The sequence below is a fragment of the Delphinapterus leucas genome, chromosome 7, assembly GCF_059928025.1.
Source record: "Delphinapterus leucas isolate spDelLeu-1000000601 "Yukka" chromosome 7, BTC_Dleu_Yukka2, whole genome shotgun sequence".
Taxonomy (NCBI): domain Eukaryota; kingdom Metazoa; phylum Chordata; class Mammalia; order Artiodactyla; family Monodontidae; genus Delphinapterus; species Delphinapterus leucas.
In genome coordinates, this window is record NC_143135.1 from 93,499,751 (window position 1) to 93,521,343 (window position 21,593).

The 21,593-nt window shown below is 40.1% G+C and overlaps 1 protein-coding gene across 3 annotated transcripts in view; it reads right to left on the reverse strand.

The window, feature by feature from the left end:
* BUD13 (BUD13 spliceosome associated protein) overlaps window positions 1-18,969 on the reverse strand; it is an 80,446-nt gene extending 61,477 nt beyond the window's left edge. For all 3 annotated transcript variants that reach the window (XR_016393931.1, XR_016393932.1, XM_022559215.2), the window contains exons 1-5: window positions 18,817-18,969; window positions 16,742-16,835; window positions 12,660-12,744; window positions 5,544-6,419; window positions 108-412 (exon numbers count right to left, since the gene is read on the reverse strand). Coding sequence is in view for 1 of the 3 variants with exons in the window: in XM_022559215.2 (XP_022414923.2) it covers window positions 108-412; window positions 5,544-6,419; window positions 12,660-12,744; window positions 16,742-16,835; window positions 18,817-18,959 (1,503 nt within the window). In the remaining 2 variants the exon portion in view is untranslated. The remainder of the gene's footprint in view (window positions 1-107; window positions 413-5,543; window positions 6,420-12,659; window positions 12,745-16,741; window positions 16,836-18,816) is intronic.
* Between the last annotated feature and the right edge of the window lie 2,624 nt (window positions 18,970-21,593).

A 21,593-nucleotide genomic window follows, 5' to 3' on the forward strand; every position in this document is an offset into this window, starting at 1 on the left:
AAGAGTTACCTCTTGCTGCTTTGGCTTGGATCTCTGGGACTTGTACAGAGCTAGAAGACAGGAATTATCTCTCTCTAAGAGAAGATATGGCTCCTGAAAATTCTTACCTTCTTTCCCAGAGGCTGACTCCTTCGAGGTGGAGACAGGTCAGAATCAGATGATTTGGCCCTCTGTTTCCTCCTTGGTGGAGAGAGGTCAGAATCAGAGTTCCAGTGCCTAGGTCTATTCCGTGGAGGTGACAGATCTGAATCAGAATCCCGGGGCCCTGAACTTTGTTTATGCCGTGGAGGAGAAAGATCTGAGTCAGAGGCTTTCCTACTGTCACTTGGGTAGGAAGAAGCGTCCAACATGTGACTCTGATGTCTCCTGGGTGAAGAGCTTGTATGATATTTCCTATGGCTGGGGGAAGAGCCTGGAAATTAAACAGTAAAGTCTTTAATCCCCTTGGCAGAATCTAAAAAAAGAATTTGTCAGGCTAATGTTCAATATTCATTTAGTCCTCTTGTGAGGAACTATCACTAACCTAAACACAATTACGAATGACACGGGAGAACAGCAAAGTGAAAGACAACTTTTAAAACCAATAGGCAGGATGTGGGGTTCTACTCCCAAGTTACTAGTGACTGACTAGCATGTTGAGATCTCAACATACTCATCTGTGCCATATATATATATATATATTTAGGTTATTAATCTGTTTTGAGTTTATTTTTGTGTATGGTGTTAGGGAGTGTTCTAATTTCTTTCTTTTACATGTAACTGTCCTGTTTTCCCAGCACCACTTATTGAAGACTGTCTTTTTCTCCATTGTGTTTCCTCGCCTCCTCTGTCATAGATTAGCTGACCACAGGTGCGTGGGTTTATCTCTGGGCTTTCTATCCTGTTCCATTGATCTATATTTCTGTTTTTGTGCCAGTACCATATTGTCTTGATTACTGTAGCTTTGTAGTATAGTCCGAAGTCGGGGAGCCTGATTCCTCCAGCTCTGTTTTTTTCTCTCAGGATTGCTTTGGCTATTCAGGGTCTTTTGTGTCTCCATACAAATTTTAAGATTTTTTTGTTCTAGTTCTGTAAAAACTGCCACTGGTAATTTGATAGGGATTGCACTGAATCTGTAGATTGCTTTGGGTAGTACAGTCATTTTCACAATATTGATTCTACCAATCCAAGAACATGGTATATCTCTCCATCTGTTTGTGTCACCTTTGATTTCTTTCATTAGTGTCTTACAGTTTTCTGAGTACAGGTCTTTGACCTACTTAGGTAGGTTTATTCCTAGGTATTTTATTCTTTTTGTTGCCATGGTGAATGGGATTGTATCCTTAATTTCTCTTCCTGATCTTTCATTGCTAGTGTATAGGAATGCAAGAGATTTCTGTGCATTAATTTTGTATCCTGCAACTTTACCAAGTTCAATGATTAGCTCTAGTAGTTTTCTGGTGGCATGTTTAGGATTTTCTCTGTATAGTATCAAGTCATCTGCAAACAGTGACAGTTTTACCTCTTCTTTTCCAATTTGTATTCCTTTTATTTCTTTTTCTTCTCTGATTGCCATGGCTAGGACTTCCGAAACTATGTTGAATAATAGTGGTGAGAGTGGACATCCTTGTCTTGTTCCTGATCTTAGAGGAAATGCTTTCAGTTTTTCACCACTGAGAATGATGTTTGCTGTGGGTTTGTCGTATATGGCCTTTATTATGTTGAGGTAGGTTCTCTCTATGCCCACTTTCTGGAGAGTTTTTATCATAAATGGGTGTGGAATTCTGTCGAAAGCTTTTCCTTCATCTATTGAGATGATCATATGGTTTTTCTCCTTCAATTTGTTAATATGATGTATCACATTGATTGATTTGCATAAATTGAAGAATCTTGCATCCCTGGGATAAATCCCACTTGATCGTGGTGTATGTTCCTTTTAATGTGCTGCTGGATTCTGTCTGCTAGTATTCTGTTGAGGATTTCTGCATCTATGTTCATCAGTGATATTGGCCTGTAGTTTTCTTTTTTTGTGACATCCTTGTCTGGTTTTGGTATCAGGGTGATGGTGGCCTTGTAGAATGAGTTTGGGAGTGTTCCTTCCTCTGCAATTTTTTGGAAGAGCTTGAGAAGGATAGGTGTTAGCTCTTCTCTAAATGTTTGATAGAATTCACCTGTGAAGCCATCTGGTCCTAGACTTTTGTTGGAAGATTTTTAATCACAGTTTCAATTTCATTATTTGTGATTGGTCTGTTCATATTTTCTAATTCTTCCTGGTTCCGTATTGGAAGGTTATATACCTAAGAATTTGTCCACTTCTTCCAGGTTGTCCATTTTATTGGCATGGAGTAGCCTGTAGTAGTCTCTTACGATGCTCTGTATTTCTGCGGTGTCCGTTGTAACTTCTTTTTCATTTCTAATTTTATTGATTTGAGTCCTCTCCCTCTTTCTCTTGATGAGTCTGGCTAAAGGTTTATCGATTTTATCTTCTCAAAGAACCAGCTTTTAGTTTTATTGATTTTTGCTATTGTTTTCTTTGTTTCTATTTCATTTATTTCTGCTCTGATCTTTATGATTTCTTTCCTTCTACTAGCATTGGGTTTTGTTTGTTCTTCTTTCTCTAGTTCCTTTAGGTGTAAGGTTAGATTGTTTATTTGAGATTTTTCTTGTTTCCTGAGGTAGGATTGCATTGCTATAAACTTCCCTCTTAGAACTGCTTTTGCTGCATCTCATAGGTTTTGGATCATCGTGTTTTTTTTGTCACTTGTCTCTAGGTATTTTTTGATTTCCTCTTTGATTTCTTCAGTGATCTCTTGGTTTTTTAGTAATGTATTGTTTGCCTCCATGTGTTTGTGTTTTTTACAGTTTTTTCCCTGTAATTTATTTCTAATCTCATAGCATTGTGGTCCGAAAAGATGCTTGATATGATTTCAATTTTCTTAAATTTACTGAGGTTTGATTTGTGACCCAAGATGTGATCTATCCTGGAGACTGTTCCGTGTGCACTTGAGAAGAAAGTGTAATCTCCTGTTTTTGGATGGAATGTCCTATAAATATCAATTAAATCTCTCTGGTCTATTGTGTTATTTAAAGATTGTTATTTCCTTATTAATTTTCTCTCTGGATGATCTGTCCATTGGTGTAAGTGAGGTGTTAAAGTCCCCCACTATTACTGTGTTACGGTCGATTTCCTCTTTTATAACTGTTAGCATTTGCCTAATGTACTGAGGTGCTCCTATGCTGGCTGCATATATATTTATAATTGTTATATCTTTTTCTTGGATTGATCCCTTGATCATTATGTAGTGTCCTTCCTTGTCTCTTGTAACATTCTTTATTTTAAAGTCTACTTTATCTGATATGAGTACTGCTACTCCAGCTTTCTTTTGATTTCCATTTGCATAGAATATCTTTTTCCATCCCCTCACTTTCATTCTGTATGTGTCCCTAGGTCTGAAGTGGGTCTCTTGTAGACAGCATATATATGGGTCTTGTTTTTGTATCTATTCAATGAGCCTGTGTCTTCTGGTTGGAGCATTTAGGCCATTCACATTTAAGGTAATTATCGATATGTATGTTCCTATTACCATTTTCTTAATTGTTTTGGGTTAGTTTTTGTAGGTCCTTTTCTTCCCTTGTGTTTCCCACTTACTGAATGAGATCCTTGCTGGGTAATCTTGGTTGTAGGTTCTTCCCTTTCATCACTTCAAATATATTGTGCCACTCCCTTCTGGCTTGTAGAGTTTCTGCTAAGAAATCAGCTGCTTAACCTTACGGGAGTTCCCTTGTATGTTATTTGTCATTTTTCCCTTGTTGCTTTCAATAATTTTTCCTTGTCTTTAATTTTTGTTAATTTGATTATTCTGTGTCTCGGCATGTTTCTCCTTGGGTTTATCCTGCCTGGGACTCTCTGCACTTCCTGGACTTGGGTGGCTATTTCCTTTCCCATGTTAGGGAAGTTTTCGACTATAATCTCTTCAAATATTTTCTCGGGTCCTCTCTCTCTTCTCCTTCTGTGACCCGTATAATGCGAATGTTGTTGCCTTTAATGTTGTCCCAGAGGTCTCGTAGGCTGTCTTCACTTCTTTTCACTCTTTTTTCTTTATTCTGTTCTGCGGCAGTGAATTCCACCATTCTGTCTTCCAGGTCACTTAACCATTCTTCTGCCTCAGTTATTCTGCTATTGATCCCTTCTAGTGTATTTTTCATTTCAGTTATTGTACTGTTCATCTCTGTTTGTGTGTTCTTTAATTCTTCTAGGTGTTTGTTCCTTAATTCTTCTAGGTCTTTGTTAAACATTTCTTCCATCTCCTTGATCTTTGCCTCCATTCTTTTTTCAAGGTCCTGGATCATCTTCACTATCATTATTCTGAATTCTTTTTCTGGAAGGTTGCCTATCTCCACTTCACTTAGTTGTTCTTCTGGGGTTTTATCTTGTTGCTTCATCTGGTACATAGTCCTCTGCCTTTTCATTTTGTCTGTCTTTCTGTGAACGTGCTTTACATTCCACAGGCTGCAGAACTGTAGTTCTTCTTGCTTCTGCTGTCTACCCTCTGGTGGATGAGGCTATCATCTGTGTCATATTTATCCATACATAGAGTGGGCAAAAAACAAACTGCACTCAGGTCTCAGTGGCGTGGTGAAACTTAAAACTACCTGGATTATATTCTCATGTCCTCAGACTAAAGTATAAAAATGTATTTGAATTTAAAAATTAAAATAGTACCTAGGGACAAAAGATGGAGTCAACAAATTTCACCACACAGCTGTGAATCGTAGACATAAGCATCACAAATCACCTTCCCCAAAAGCAATCTGCAGTACATATCAACAGTCCTAAAAGTACAGAACCCTCTGACCCAATAAATCCATTTCTATTGTACTTAGTTTCCTAGGAAACATATCTACAAGTACTTCAATTCCCCAGAAATCTATCTAGAAGTAGATAAGGAAATAATTCAGAACAGGGCAACAGTTTATGTATAAGGATGTTCATTATAGAATTATAAAAGAAAAGGTTTAGAAATAACCTAAAATGTGCAACATTAGGGAAATGGTTAAGTAAACACCAACATAAATTATATTAACAAAGAGATGTTTTACGACATGGGGAAGATAATGTTAAGTGTAAAACAACAGGCAAGATTACACATGCAATATGTATTTACTGCCTAGACAAGTCTCAACTACATCAGAAATGAAAAGAAAAAAAAAAAGACTAAAAGGACATTGGTTACAACACTAGCAGTGGCTGCCTCTGAATGACAGAATTTTGTATGACCTTTTTCTACATTTCTATGCATTCTATACATGCAGCAAACATGTATATAATATCTTTATATGAGGTGGAGAGAATAAACAAAAGGATATATAAAAATTTCCTCCCTGCTACTGTAAATTTTTAACTCTCCTCAGCCCAACCTGTCATCACTTCCCTCCAGTTTTTAAAACTTCTCCAAAGCTCCATTCTCATTTCTGAAGATCACAAATACCTAATAAAGCAACTAAAATGTCCAAAAGAAAGTGCCTCAGGAACAAGTCTCTCTCATGGACAATCAAATGCTCACCTTTAGAATCATGCTGCTTACTTCCAAAACGGGATTTTGCTTGCTTTTTCCGTGGAGGAGAGAGTTCTGAGTCATATTCATACTTGCTGTTCTTTGGGAGTGATAGATGAGAAGGTCCTGGCCCCTTCCGATGTGGAGAAGTTTTACTAGAACTTTCTGGGGCTTTACTGCTTTTGGTTCTGGACAGTGAATGAGGGACATTAGAAGCCAAGTCAGGGGAATTATGACGGGCCCTCCTGAGCTGTGGTGTGTCCACGGAGTCAAGAGTCCTTCTAGGCTGAGCTGTGTCAGGGGAGCTGTTATGGACCCTTCTGCGAGGAGAGATATCTGAGGAATTGTGGTGGGCTCTCCTAGGTGGAGATGGATCTGGTGTGTCATGACGGGCCCTTCTAGGAGATACACCTGAAGAATGACGGTAAGGCTTCCTGATGGGAAAAGGATCCGGTGAATCATGACGGGCCCTCCTTGGGGGAGATGGGTCTGAGTCATGATGGGCCCTCCTGGGGGGAGATGGATCTGGGGAATCATGACAGACCCTCCTAGGAGGAGATGAATCCGGGGTATCGTGACGGACCCTCCTAGGAGATGAATCCGGGGTATCATGACAGACCCTCCTAGGACGCAATGAATCCGGGGTGTCATGACAGACCGTCCTAGGAGGAGATGAATCCAGGGGGTCATGACGGACCCTCCTGGGAGGAGATGAATCCAGGGTGTCATAACAGACCCTTCTAGGAGGAGATGAATCCAGGGTGTCATGATGGACCCTCCTAGGAGGAAATGAATCCAGGGTATCATGACGGACCCGCCTAGGAGGAGATGAATCCGGGGTATCATGACGGGAATGTCTGTGTGAGGGCAGATCTTCACTGTGGCCTAAACAGAAATAGCAAAAAGTCAGATTCCTACAAATGCTCTGTTCACCCCTGTAACCAAAGTTTCAAAAGATGCCCCAGCAGGATACATCTCAAAACTACTCAGAAAGCCCAAAAGGTATGCACAACTCTTACTTAGGGGTAGTAAACCAGCACTCATGTACTCATATACTCATGTATATCCTAAGAATAATCTCTCATGTTTGCCTAACAAGTCATAAATCTGAAAAGCATTTTAAATGTATTTTTCATGTTACATCTTGTTAGGTAAGCAGGGCAGGTATCCTTGCTTTACAGACACGAAAACACAGACTCCAGGGAACTAAGTGATTTCTTACCTAGGGGTCATAGCTACTAAGATGAAGAGATAGGCTAGAACTCCGGCCTTCTAACCCCCAATCCAATGTTCTTCCCAAAACCTTATTTGTACAGAGTTCCCCATCAGAAGCTCCCACTGATATGTAGCCTAGATAATTCACAGTTTGTATCCACTCTTCTTTCAAAAGGCAAATTGACTAAATCTGTGCCACATCAAAATGAAATGCTGTTAACTATTTAATCCATGCCATCATGCTCTTTATTAGAGTTGGGGAGAGCACCAGAAAGAAAGGATCAGCATTTACTGATCACCTACTGCATGCCGATTATTTATATAGATTATCTCATTTAATTCTCATAACAAGCCTAGGAGATAAACACTGTTATCCCTATTTTACAGATGAAGAAGTTGATACTCAGCAAGATTAAGTAGTTTGCCAAAGTCATCCTGCTAGTAAGTGGTGGAATGAATATCCAAATCCAGATTTGTTTGACTCCAGAGTCCATGTGCAATCTTTGAAAAGGAAAGCATTTGAGACTTTCAATATTCAAAGGCATAACAGAATGAAATGTTTATAGCAAATCAGGACAGTTCCAAAATCCAGTTTCTCTTCCCCCTCTATTTCTCATCACTGAGCTCCCTAAACAAAGAAAATACAAACACAAATAAAAGTTGGGTAGGACCCAATGAATACTTGTTAAATGGATGAATGAAACGAAGTCAACTCCTTTACTTTGGAGAATAGGATCCTCTGACTGGAATCCACCCCTCAGAGAAAAGTACTGATATCTGTGGGGTACCTGACAGTAAATCTAATCCACGAGGTTGATAAATTCCATGATATTTATAAAAAGGAAGTAAGGATCAGAGATCAGTCAGGATATTTCCAGTAACCAATGGGCCAGTGAGGGTGAGGCAAATGAAAAACAACTATGTACGTTTATGTTTGTGTGTGTGTGTGTCTCTGTGTGTCACTTCCTAGACCTACAGATATGGAAATCAGAAGATTCTCTCTGAAAAAAAGATTGTGAAGAAGACTGGAAACACAACCACAGGATAAGGCAGAAAATAATAGATATGAGTGAACAGGATTCTGATAAAATAACACTGATAATAAAGTTTTCATTCATAAAACATAATAATAATGTACTAAAAATGGAGGCAAAGGTGGTCATTAACCAATAGCCAATTGTCACTTTTGTTATGCATTTTTTTCTAATCAGAATTTTAGGATAATTAACCTAAAGGCATAAAGTATAACACAGAAAGAATAAATCCTGTTTAGGAGTTAATTCTTCTACCCTCCATATGTGAAAGGGAACAAGCATCAAGGGTAAACAGGAGTTAACTATCAAGAAGCAAGATCCTTCCTTATGTGAGAATGGAACAGAGAGGGTAAAAATCAGCACTCTTCCACTGGCCACACAGAGCCCAAATGACTGCTGGGACCAGGGCTGTGACTCACTGGGACCAAGTATTTCTTAGTCTGTGTCCCTTAGTAAGCAGACCTACCACCAAGTTTTTGGAAAAGGGGAAATGACTGCTAAGCCCCAAGTGATGATTTACCAAAGAGCAGTAGGCTATAAGAATCAAATACCTATTAGAAATTCAAGAAACATGTCTTAATGGCAACTCTTTGTGCTGGGCAGAGGGAATACTAGGGCAAATAAAACTAGGTCTCATTTCTGCTCAGACATAACAAATGTCCTTTATCAAACTCTCAAGAACTCAAAAAATGTTTTAAATAGATAGTTAAATTACTAGCCTAGGGAGAGGGTGTAGAGTGGCAAATGGAGGATAATGTGCTGCAAAATACAAATAATTAAGGGAAGAACAAAGAAAGATTTATTAATACAAAAAAAGAAGATAGAAAACATTGATCCTTGGCTCATACATGTGTCACTTCAACCTGGTAGAGGACAGAGGTTGCTTTAGTCTCCAAATTCTGTTCCTCAGATTCTCATAAACTCCTCCAAATATATACTAAGTGCTCTCCTATTCTGGGCCAGAAAGGAGTGGGTGCTGAAAGACACCCAAATGAGTCACTTCCTGACCTCAGTAACCCTAAAACCAAAATATAAGAAAAAGTGGAATACTTGGTCTCTCAGTTCTCATATCTTACTACCTCTGAATAAGTTCCAAATTCTTTTTCACTATATTTTTCAGGATCAGTGTCACACTAAAATAAACTATGCATTCCTCTAAAAAGAAAAGTGTAGGTTAGAAAAAAAAGGCTTCCCTCAAATCCAACAATACATAAAAAGGATCATACACCATGATCAAGCATGATCAAGTTGGATGCAATCCAAGGTCACAAAGGATGGTTCAACATACACAGATCAAATCAATCAGTGTGATACACCACATTAACAAAAGGAAAGACAGAAACACATGATCGGGCTCCCCTGGTGGTGCAGTGGTTGAGAGTCCGCCTGCCGATGCAGGGGACATGGGTTCGTGCCCAGGTCCAGGAAGATCCCACATGCCGCAAAGCGGCTGGGCCCGTGAGCCATGGCCGCTGAGCCTGCGCGTCCGGAGCCTGTGCTCCGCAATGGGAGAGGCCACAACAGTAAGAGGCCCGCGTACCGCAAAAACAAAAACAAAAACGAAAACAAAAACAAACAAAAAAAAACCACATGATCATTTCAGTAGACAAAGAAAACGCATTTGACAAAATCCAACACCCATTCATGACAAAAACTCTCACCAAAGTGGGTAGAGAGGGGACATATCTCAACATAATAAAAGCCATTTATGACAAACGCACAGCCAATTGTCACTTTTGTTATGCATTTTTTTCTAATCAGAATTTTAGGATAATTAACCTAAAGGCAGAAAGTATAATACTATTTTTTTCCTACTATATATCACAGGGACTATATTCAATATCCTGTAATAAACCATAATGGAAAAGAATATAAAAAAGAATGTATATATAATTGAATCACTCTGCTGTACAGCAGGAATTAACACAACACTGTAAATCAACTATACTTCAATTAAAAAAAAAAAAAAGACACTTCTGAGTAAGAGATGAGTAACCATCAGGAAGAACAACTCAAAAGTTTTACACAGGGCTTCCCTGGTGGTGCAGTGGTTGAGAGTCCGCCTGCCGATGCAGGGGACACGGGTTCGTGCCCCGGTCCGGGAAGATCCCACATGCCATGGAGCGGCTGGGCCTGTGAGCCATGGCCGCTGAGCCTGCACGTCCGGAGCCTGTGCTCTGCAGCGGGAGAGGCCACAGCAGTGAGAGGCCCGCGTACCACAAAAAAAAAAAAAAAAAAAAAAGTTTTACACAGAGATAATACTTTAAGTAAGAATTATAAAATATAAAAGTCTCTACAAAGGCCCCCCAAGCTATGTAGTTCAAATGTCAAAAGATCTAAAGCTGTCTCCATTCAGTGGGCCTGATTTGTATGAAAAAGCAAATGTGCAGTTTTCATGTAAAGAAATAAACATATTGTGTCTTGATGTGAACCAGTTAGCAATGCTATTTTGCGGTTCACATTTTCTAGCTCAGCAAATCATTTACACACAGGATTATATTCATATTGAAAAAAATCTTTTGTCTAGGTGATGTGATTACCTTTGATAGCTGGCACTTACTTCATAGCCAATGGAGCTATAATACTCAACAGTGAAAAACTGAAAGCTTTCCCCCTAAATTCAGGAAAAAGACAAGGATGCTCACTCTCACCACTTCTATTCAACATAGTATTAGAAGTCCTAGCCACAGCAATCAGACAAGAAAAAGAAATAAAACCTATCCAAACTGGAAAGAAAAAATAAAACTGTCACTATTTGCAGATGACATGATACTCTACATAGACAACCCTAAAGCCACCACACAAAAATGATTAGAACTAATAAATGAATTCAGCAAGATAGCAGGGTATAAGATTAATATACAGATATTTGTTGCATTTCTTTTACACTAACAATGAAACATCAGAAAGAGAAGGTAAAAAAAAAAAATCCTGGTTAAAACAGCATTAAAAAAAAATTACCTGGGAATAAACTTAACCAAGGAGGTGAAAGACCTATATGCTGAAAACTATAAAACACTGACAAAGGAAACTGAAGATGATTCAAAGAAATGGAAAGATATTCTGTGCTCTTAGATTGGAAGAATTAATATTGTTAAAATGGCCATACTACCCAAAGCAATCTACAGATTTAATGCAATCCCTATCAAAGTACCCATGACATTTTTCGTAGAACTAGAACAAGTAATCTTAAAATTTATATCGAACCACAAAAGACCCAGAATTGTGAAAGCAATCCTGAGAAAAAAATAATCAAGTTGGAGGTATAACCCTCCCAGACTTCAAACTATGCTACAAAGCTACAGTAATCAAAGCAGCATGGTACTGGCACAAAAACAGACACACAGATCAATGGAACAGAACAGAGAGCTAGAAATAAACCCACACACCTATGGTCAATTAATCTATGACAAAGGAGGCAAGAATATATAATGGAGAAAAGACAGTCTCTTCAACAAGCGGTGCTGGGAAAACCAGGCAGCCAAATGTAAAACAATGAAATTAGAACATTCCCTCACACCATATACAAAGATAAACTCAAATGGTTTAAAGACCTAAATGCAAGACCTAAAACCACAAAACTCCTAGAAGAGAACATAGGTGAAACATTCTTTGACTAAACTGTAGCAATATTTTCTCAGCTCAGTCTCCTTAGGCAAAAGAAATAAAAGCAAAAATAAACAAATGGGACCTAATTACACTTAAAAGGTTTTGCACAACAAAGGAAACCATCAACAAAACTAAAAGACAACCTATGGAATAGGAGAAAATATTTGCAAATGATGCGACCAATAAGGTATTAATATCCAAAATACACAAACAGCTCATACAACTCAATATCAAAAAAACAACCCAATCAAAAAATGGGATGAAGACCTGAATAGACATTTTTCCAAAGAAGACATACAGGTGGCTAAAAGGCACATGAAAAGATGCTCAACATCGCTAATTATTAGAGAAATACAAACCAAAACCACAATGATGTATCACCTCACACCTGTCAGAATGGCTATCATCAAAAAGTCTACCAATAACAAATGTTAGAGAGCATGTGGAAAAAAGGGAACCCTCCTCCACTGTTGGTGGGAATGTAAATTAGTGCAGCCACTGTGGAAAACAGTATGGAGGCTCCTTAAAAAACTAAAAGTAGAACTACCATATGATCCAGCAATTCCACTCCTGGGTATATATCTGGAAACAATAAAAATACTAATTCAAAAAGATACATGCACCCCAGTGTTCACAGCAGCACTATTTCTACAGCCGAGACATGGAAACGACCCAAGTGTCCGTCAAGAGACTACTGGTTTAAGAAGCTGCGGGATGGACACACACACACACACACACACACACACACACAACTAAATATTACTCAGCCATAAAAAAGAATGAAATATTGCCACTTTCAGCAACATGGATGGACCTAGAGAATATCATACTAAGTAAGTCAGAAAAAGACAAATATTATATGATATAATTTATATGTGGAATCTAAAAAATAATACAAATGAATCTATATACAAAACAGAAACAGACTCACAGACATAGAAAACAAACTTATGGTTACCAAAGGGGAAGGGGGGAAGGGATAACTTAGGAGTATGGAATTAACAGATACAAACAACTGTACCTAAAATAGATAAGCAACAAGGATTTACTGTATAGCACAGGGAACTATATTCAATATCTTGTAATAACCTATAATGGAAAATAATCTGAAAAAAGATATATATATATATATATATATCTGAATCACCTTGCTGTACACCTAGAACTAAAACAATCTTGTAAACTATACTTCAGTTAAAAAAGAAAAAAAGAAAAAAGCCTTCTCCTATAAATGGGAAATTCAGATTTACCTATTGTTGGAACTCACCTCCCAGAAGCTTCCATTTGGCACTGGAACGAAAGGCTTCCATCTGCTTTACCTCTTCTGGCCGCTCATCCACAAACTCAGCCACCTGTGGGAGTGAGAACAATACGTTAAGGAAATCCACAGGATCCAGCCAAGTAACACTGTTGTTGTCTCAAGAACCTGAAGCTATGACTATTCCATTCCTAATAATACACGGCACACGAAGACCCAAAACGGCCATGAAGAAACAGGTACTGGTCCTCAGTTACATTTGCTCCATAAACATGTGATTGTCACTGGATGGTTTAATTATAGATCTTTCTCTGACTAATCAATTTCCCTCCAGAGGTTAATTTCTTTCATTACATACCTTCTTATTAATGTGCCAGGTATACAACTGCCACTTGTAAGCTAAAAGCTAAACTCCTTTTACCCTTTTACTTTTACATTCAGAGTGAAAACACAGGCAGGTTTCCTGTCATCCTATCATTCATTAAGGGCTCTGGACTCCTTATGAAAACTTTCTTATTGTAGGTAGTCACAATGACAGTTTTTCTAGTATCCAACCAAAAGAAGTCAATAAAATGTACACAGACTCATAGAATTTTTAAGGGATAAGACCATATTTCCTATCATCCAAATTCCCAAACAAATTTGGAATCTTCTCTACAGTATACCTGATAAATGATCACTCACATAGTCCCTCCCTCACAGGGAACTAATTCACTGACATGGAACTCATGTTACAAGGCAGTCCACTGCATTTTGGGGCTAGAAAGTTCTTAGTTTCATTGGACCCATATCTACCTTCCTATAACTTCTTTCCATCCACCCTAGTCCTACCTCTGATGCAACTGATCCCCTTTCCACATGACAGACCTTCAAAGATGGCTGGCATAATAAATTCTAATTACACAGTAGCAACTATGAGCAAGGCACTGTGTTCTGTGCTTTACTGACATTATCTCACTTTATCCTCACAAAAGCCCTGGAAAGAAAGGCTCCACACTACTAAGAGCAAACTATGGCTCAGAGAAGTTAAGTAACTTTCTCAACCTAGCAAGTGGCACAACTGAAACTCAAACCCAGGTCTGAATTCCCCTCTACTTCTTCTCTTCTCCCGAGATCCTACCATCATTCTTCATATAACCTAGTTCTGAGATCTCTCACTGGGCATTAAAAACACAGGCTTTCAAACAAGATGGGGCTTCCCTGGTGGTGCAGTGGTTAAGAATCCGCCTGCCAACGCAGGAGACACGGGTTCGAGCCCTGGTCCCGGCACATCCCACATGCTGCGGAGCAACTAAGCCCGTGCGCCACAACTACTGAGCCTGTGCTCTAGAGACCACGAGCCACAACTACTGAGCCTGCATGTCACAACTACTGAAGCCCGTGCACCTAGAGCCCGTGGTCCACAACAAGAGAAGCCACCGCAATGAGAAGCCCGTGCACCACAAAGAGTAGCCCCCGCTCGCCGCAACTAGAGAAAAGCCTGCGTGCAGCAACAAAGACCCAATGCAGCCCAAAATAAATAAATTTATTTTAAAAAAAAAGATGAATTGAGATCTAAATTCCCAGCTTTGCCCCTTAATATTTGTATAACCTTTGGCAAATTATTCTCTCTAAGCCTCAATTTCCTCATTTGTAAAAGCAGGATCAAAGGATTGCTATGAGGATTCAACAGATAATTCATGTAAGCTTAGTGCTTGGTACATGGTAAATTACACCTATTAGTCTTGTGCTGCCACTATTACTGTGGTTTGTCCTAATTATTGGTTGTGATCATCTTGGAGTAACAAAAATGAATTCAATAATCAAGGTCTGTTGTAACAAGCATAGAGTCTAGCAGTGGGGCTAAAGCTTCCTTTATGTAGGTTTTGGGACAATCATAAGAACAAAAGACAATATTATGAAGGAAAATTAACAGACCTGACTACAAAAAATCAAAATTTTTAAGTATCAAAAACTATTATAAATGAAGAGGCAAATGACAAAATATACCTATGGCATGTAAAACAGATAATATATTCCTATTATACAAATACCAAATAAATCAATGAAAAAAATAAAAACTCCAAGTTTCTAAAAAAATGGACAAATACAAGAAATTCATAAAATACAAAAGCCCAATAAACATATGAAAAATCATTCATTTTACTATTTTTTCAAAGAATATGGATACCACTGTTCACCTGCCAAATTGACATAGGTTTGCAGTTGCTTTGTTGATGTGAATAATGCTCCAATATTGATGAAGAAATGGGGAAAGTGACATTCACATACACCTCTAGTGGGAGTGCAAATTCATACCACCTTTTGGAAAGCAATATGGGAAACACCTAAAATGACCATACTCTCTAACCTATTGATTTCACTTCATAGGAATAAAGAAATAAATGGATTCTTACAATGATTTATGTCCAAAATGTTTATTAAATCATTGTGATATTTTAAAACAGGAAACAACCCATACAGCCAGTAATAAGACAGATTAAATTAATATGTATATTGAGCTACTATGTAACCATTAAAAGTCACATTCTCAAAGAATATTTTAAAGTCTTACTAAAGTATTGACAACATACTATTAAGTGAAAGAGCAGGCTCCAAAACCATATGTATAGTATAATTCCAATTATATTTGAAAAAATAAATAAAATACAAGTATTACAATCTATGAATTAAAGCATCTAAACGTTAGCAGTTGTTATCTCTGGATGGTCACAGTAAAAGTGATTATATATTCTTTTTAAAACTTAAACGTTCTTACAATTCCAAAATATTCTATAATAAACATGTATTGCTTTCATAAAATAAAAAAATAGGGCTTCCTGGTGGCACAGTGGTTGAGAGTCCGCCTGCCAATGCAGGGGACACGGGTTTGAGCCCTTGTCCGGGAGGATCCCACATGCCGCGGAGCAACTGAGCCCATGCACCACAACTGCTGAGTCTGTGCTCTAGAGCCCATGAGCCACAACTACTGAAGCCCGCGCGCCTAGAGCCCGTGCTCCGCAACAAGGGAAGCCACCGCCATGAGAAGCCTGCGCACCTCAATGAAGAGTAGCCCCTGCTCGCCTCAACTAGAGAAAGCCTGTGCGCAGCAACGAAGACCCAACAAGGCCAAAAAACAAAATGAATAAATAAAATAAAATAATTAATTTTAAAAAAATAAATAAATTTTAAAAATAACAACAAATGTTATAAACATTAACTAGATTTCAGTAATTCATTCTAATTGAAACTAAACTGGCTCCTTATGATCACTATTTCCCTTCTAATTACTAACAAACCTTCTTTTAAATAATCTATCAATATTATAGAATATGCTGGGGATTAACATGAAACATACTCATCTGGAATTCACCTTTACAACCTTTTAGTATAATACAGCCTATCAACAGCTCTCCTTTTCACCTTGTTTCTCAGCAATTCTGAGCAAGGTTCCATGACCATACCAATGCTAACTTATTTGCCTATGCTTTTACCCACCTGGCTCTTACTCATCCTTTAAAATTCAATTCAGATATTTCCATCCTTCATGGAATTTCCCAGTGGAATAAAAAGTATGCTAACTCCCTTGTGTTCTAATGGCACTTGGTACATGTGTGAACTCTATCTCCAACATTCATCATATTGTCATTTGAAATTCAGTCTCCCATTGTAGAGTATGACCTGTAAAGCACAGACACTATGTTCTCTTAATCTACATATCTCCTGTACTTAGGCAAGAGCATATAATTTAAAGCTTAGTTGAATCAGGGAATAAAATGAGCAATTAAAAAGTTTCCTTTGATTGAACCTGAACGTTATTTTTAAGGTAGGTTCCAACAAATTGAACCATGGTGAATTCTAATCATGGCTCTATCACCGACACTGAGGAATCCTGCCTCTCTGTGATCAGTTCCCGTTTCCAGGCAGATGGAGCCCTCCATATACAAAGACTGTGTATAGGCATAAGCAAAGAAGACTCCTTTAAAATAGCTCCTGGAAAGTGTCACCTCTTCTCTGCCCTCAACTTTCCCCCTTACTAATCTACCCTGCACTGGGAGTCAAGATTGAGAGGCTTGCGTTTCAGAGTCCTCACAGCCTCAAAAGATACACACCACAGGCAAATCACCATCATCTTCCTCTTCCTCCTTTTCTGTTTTAGTGGTTGACATAGATGTCCAGCTCACGTCATCATCCACAATCCGCATTCTAAATGTGAAAAATAAAAAGATCAAAAGAGAAGAAACATGTTTGTTTCCTACAAACACTTATCTTTGGTTTTAGGCTAAAACTCAAAATCCTACAAGATCTATGGTCCATTCTTTGCCAATACGGCCAACTTCATCTTGTACCACTGCCTCCTCAGTTCACTACTCACTAGTCATCTTCTGGTGCCTACAATGAGCCAAATTCCTTTCCGTACCAGTTTCACGTCTCAGTTCCTTCCCTCTGCCTGACCTACTCTTCTCATTCTTTACTGGGAAACTCTTACGCATTCTTAAAATCCTAGCATATATATAACTTCCTTCACAGACCTTCCAATACTATTTCACTTACCTCCCCCAACTAAGAACCCCCGTTACTCATTCTTGGAATACTTTATCACAAAGGAAATAAATCAACCAGTTGTGTAATTAGTTGTTTAAAGGCTGTATCTCCACTAAGCTATAAGCTCCATCAGAGTAGGGACTATGCCTCTCTCACTCACAGTGATATCCTCAACACCCTGCAGAAACTGGCATAGGAAATACTCAATAAATGTTTGTTACATGGATAAACTATGGATGAGTCCAAATAATAACAATGCCATGATATAAACAGTTATTATTAACAGTTATTATTTGAAAAGGCAAGATCACTTATGACAACAACCATTTAATATAAGTGATATCATTCAGTTTTACTCTCATTTTTAAAGATGAAAAAACTGAGGCTTAGACAGATGAAATATCTTGCCCAAGGCCACACAGCCCATAAAGTGGCACAGCTAGGACTCAAAGCCTAATCAGTGTTACTCCAAAGCTCAAGTTAATTTCACTACGTGGCACTGCCTCCAAGGAATCCACACAAGTCAGAGGGGACAGAAAGCAAGCATAACACAACAACCAAACCAGGAGAGGAAATGGATTAGTTCTTCGGAACTACTTGACTTTATTGGGTATATTATTAGTTTCCTAGGGCTGCCTAACAAAGTACCACAAACTGGGTGGCTTAAAACAACAGGAATGTATTCTCTCACAGTTCTGGAGGCTTCAAGTCTGGAATCAGGTGTCTGCAAGGCAATGCCCGCCAGTAAGGCTCTAGGGAAAGACCTTTCCTTGACTCCTCGCACTTCTGGTAACCCCTATTGTCAGCATAAATCCAGTCCAGTCTCAGCCTCCATCTTCACGTGGTAGTTTTCCCTCTAAGTCTGTTTCTGTATCCAAATTTCCCTTTTCTTAAAAGGACCCCAGTCATATTGGATTCAGCGTCCATCCTAACCCACTATGACCTCATCTTAACTAATTACAACAGCAAAGGCCCTATTTCTAAACAATGTCACATTCTGAGGTTCTGGGTGGACATGCCTTGGAGGGAAGGGGCACTATTCAACCCAGTAACTGGGCCACATAAGTTTTCTCGTTTGAAAAGTGGGGGTATCAAAAATATCTACTTCATGGTACTGTTATGAAGCTTAAATAAATTCGTTTAGGTCTAAAGTACTTAGAACGGTGCCTGGCACATGACAAGAACTGTATAAGCGTTAGTTGTTATTGTTAGTAGTAGTAGAAAGAGTAACAGGAAGTGAGCATAGGTCTCCGACTCAGGACCGGAGTCCTTGGCATTGGAGAATCCCCACCGACATGTTCTGGGCCCTTAATATCCACGCACAGAACCTCTGAATTTGCTTCACCACTTTAGTCTCAGGGCACAATATTCATTCTCTGCGGGAGAGGACGGAATGCTACAAAGGCGGGAAAAGAGTAATGAAAGTTACAGCCGGGCCTGAATACGTCGAAGATACTGCCCAGGGGCGCGAGGAGCGGTCTGAGCGGACTCTGGGCTCAGGCAGCGCCGGGCGAGCAGTCAAGGGCGCTTGGGCCCCTCGGGGCCGCCGGCGAGGAGCCCAGGAAGAGCCGGGCCGAGGGCGGAGCTGGGAAGGTGAGGGGCGGCGAGCCGCGCGGACCGCGCCCCGCCAGGGCCAACTCACCCCTTGCCGCCAGCCCCGCCAGTCTTCGGCCGCTTTTTGCGACGCTTGCGGCCGGACTCAGAACCCCCGTCGACGCCGGCATCTGCCCCAGACAAGTAACGCTTCAGGTATTCCGCCTTCGAGAGCGGCGGAGCTGCCGCCATGGCAGCAGCAAAGGGGGGGGGGGGGGGGAGACGGATCGACGCTGCGGACAAAATTCTTGAACGCGAAACGGAGAGCGAGGACTCTGGGAGGCGGGGCCAGGACCGGAAGTGAGGGAGGGTGTTTGGAACCGACAGGGAGTCTCGTGTGAGCTTCGGCGGGCTTACGAGGGACACGCGCACCTTGCGGGCCCACTTTACATCCCTGTGACGTGACAATCGTGTTTCTTATCTTTGTCCATTCTGTCATTCAACAGACCGTGCAGCAAGCGCTGTTGTAGCCGCGAGGCTACAGCCACGACCCCAACAAGATCTCTGCCCCCAGCAGCTTCAGAAGCACCAGAGAGCAGTAGTTAGGTACGGGGGCTCTGGAGCTGCAGTGCAGCTTAAGTTTGAGTTCTGCTTCCATAACTTCCTAACTGTACGACCTTGGGCAGCATACTTAACAAAATGGGGATAAAAATGACACCGAACCCAATGGTTGCAAGGACTAGGTTAATATTACTGTGTAAAGTGCTTTGAACAGCATCTGGCATAGTGTGTCAGTTATTTTTATTAGTATGTTTAGGTGGAGAGAAATCTGCTTTGATAGGCTTTCAAGAACTATTCAACAGGGCTTCCCTGGTGGCGCAGTGGTTGAGAATCTGCCTGCTAGTGCAGGGGACACGGGTTCGAGCCCTGGTCAGGGAAGATCCCACATGCCGCGGAGCAACTGGGCCCGTGAGCCACAACTACTGAGCCTGCGCGTCTGGAGCCTGTGCTCCACGAGAGAGGCCGCGATAGTGAGAGGCCCGCGCACCGCGATGAAGAGTGGCCCCCGCTTGCCGCAACTAGAGAAAGCCCTCGCACACAAATGAAGACCCAACACAGCCAAAAATATGTAAATAAATAAATAAAAAGCCAAGCATTTGAAGCCCTTTAAAAAAAAAAAACAACAACTATTCAACAGAGGAACTCAGGAATTCCAAACCCAATATAATTACTATGAAAAATATGGAGGTTTCTAACCTATGTATCTGACCCACATTTGATATTTGTTGCCCCTAGCTATCTCTTGCGTATATTTCTAATGAAAATGACCTAGATCTATTTTCAGCATGGCAAGAGAGAAGCTAGAGAGAATTTTTTTTTTTTTTTGTCATTCAGTGTTTTATTTTTTAAAACTCAGGTAATTTACTTTTTGGCTAGGTGGCATGCGGGATTTAGTTCACCAGCCAGAGATGGAACCCATGCCCCCTGCAGTGGAAGCGGAGTCTTAACCACTGGACCGCCAGGGAAGTCCCTAGAGAGACTGAATTCTAATACTCAAGTTTAGGGAGAAGACTTTTCTTCTTGTGGGCATTAAGAGCTTTACTTGAATTATCTCATTTAACCCTCACATTTCTCAGATGCTTTTATTATCCTTACCTTACAGGTGAGAAAACTGAAGCTTGGAGAGGTTAAGTTGCCCAACTTCACACAGCCAGAACATATGACCCTTGGGAGCAGAGGCTAACAAAGTGGGGTGCAAGAGGTAATCCAAATTTCTTGAAAAAGAATTAGATTGCGTATTTTACTTATCTCACAATATGTTAAATTTTTGTCACGTTTTAAGGTTTATTAGTCAATAAAGTATTGTTATACTTTATAAATAAATACGCATATCTTGGAACACATGTTCAGAAAATATACATAAGAAAACAGGTTTGGAGGTCACTGCCCTGAAGCATGAACTTTTAACCACTGGGCTACACTGGGTGGTCACAGCACAGGCCCAGGAAGAAGAGCAGGCTGGGTCCCTCAGGGCCCATGAAAAGGGGGCACTGGACTGATAGGGCTTCACTAGCTGCAGGGCCCCACAGGTCTCCCATCCACAACCCTGCCTTGGCTTCTAGTACACTTCAGCATATCTCAAGCTGAACTCCACAGCCCTGCCTCCACCCTGGTGTCAGCAGACATCGGGAAAGTCTCATATTTCTGCTCCAGTGAACATTACCAGTATAGTCCTCTCCACCCCATCGCCTCCTGCCCATTTCTGTCTTCAGTTCCACCTCTACCCTTTCTACTCAGTACCAAACCTTAGCCTGACAAGACTAAGCTCAGGTCTTAACCCTGCCTCACAGGGCAGTTAAGCAGGATCAAATGCATTCACGACCAGTGGCATGGTCTAAGTTTTGCCCTGTCTCTGCAGTTCCATCTAATAAAGCTAATGCCCCCACCTTCCCTGGCACTACCCAGACCCCTTCCCTGCTTGACATTCCTCCATAACATGGTGATTAATCTGACACTGTTCTACTTGTTGGTTTCTTGTCAACCCCCCACCCACTCTGTTTGCCAATTTTCCCCACTACACTTGAAGCTCCATGAAAGCAGAGCTTTATTTTGTTCAGTTCTATGATGTGCCAGGCACAAAGCAAGCACTCAAACATCTATTGAAGGAATGAGTGAAATGCCAGCTCCAGTCCCCAAATTACAGTAGCCACACCGGAGAAAATGTTCTTCAGGAGGCTGAATTCTACCGGCATAACAAACAAGGACAGAGTGCAAAACATAAAAATAAAATAATAATAATAATAAAACAAGGACAGAGTGCAAAACATAAAAATAAAATAATAATAAATAATAATAAAACAAGGACAGAGTGATTTCAGAGGCCAG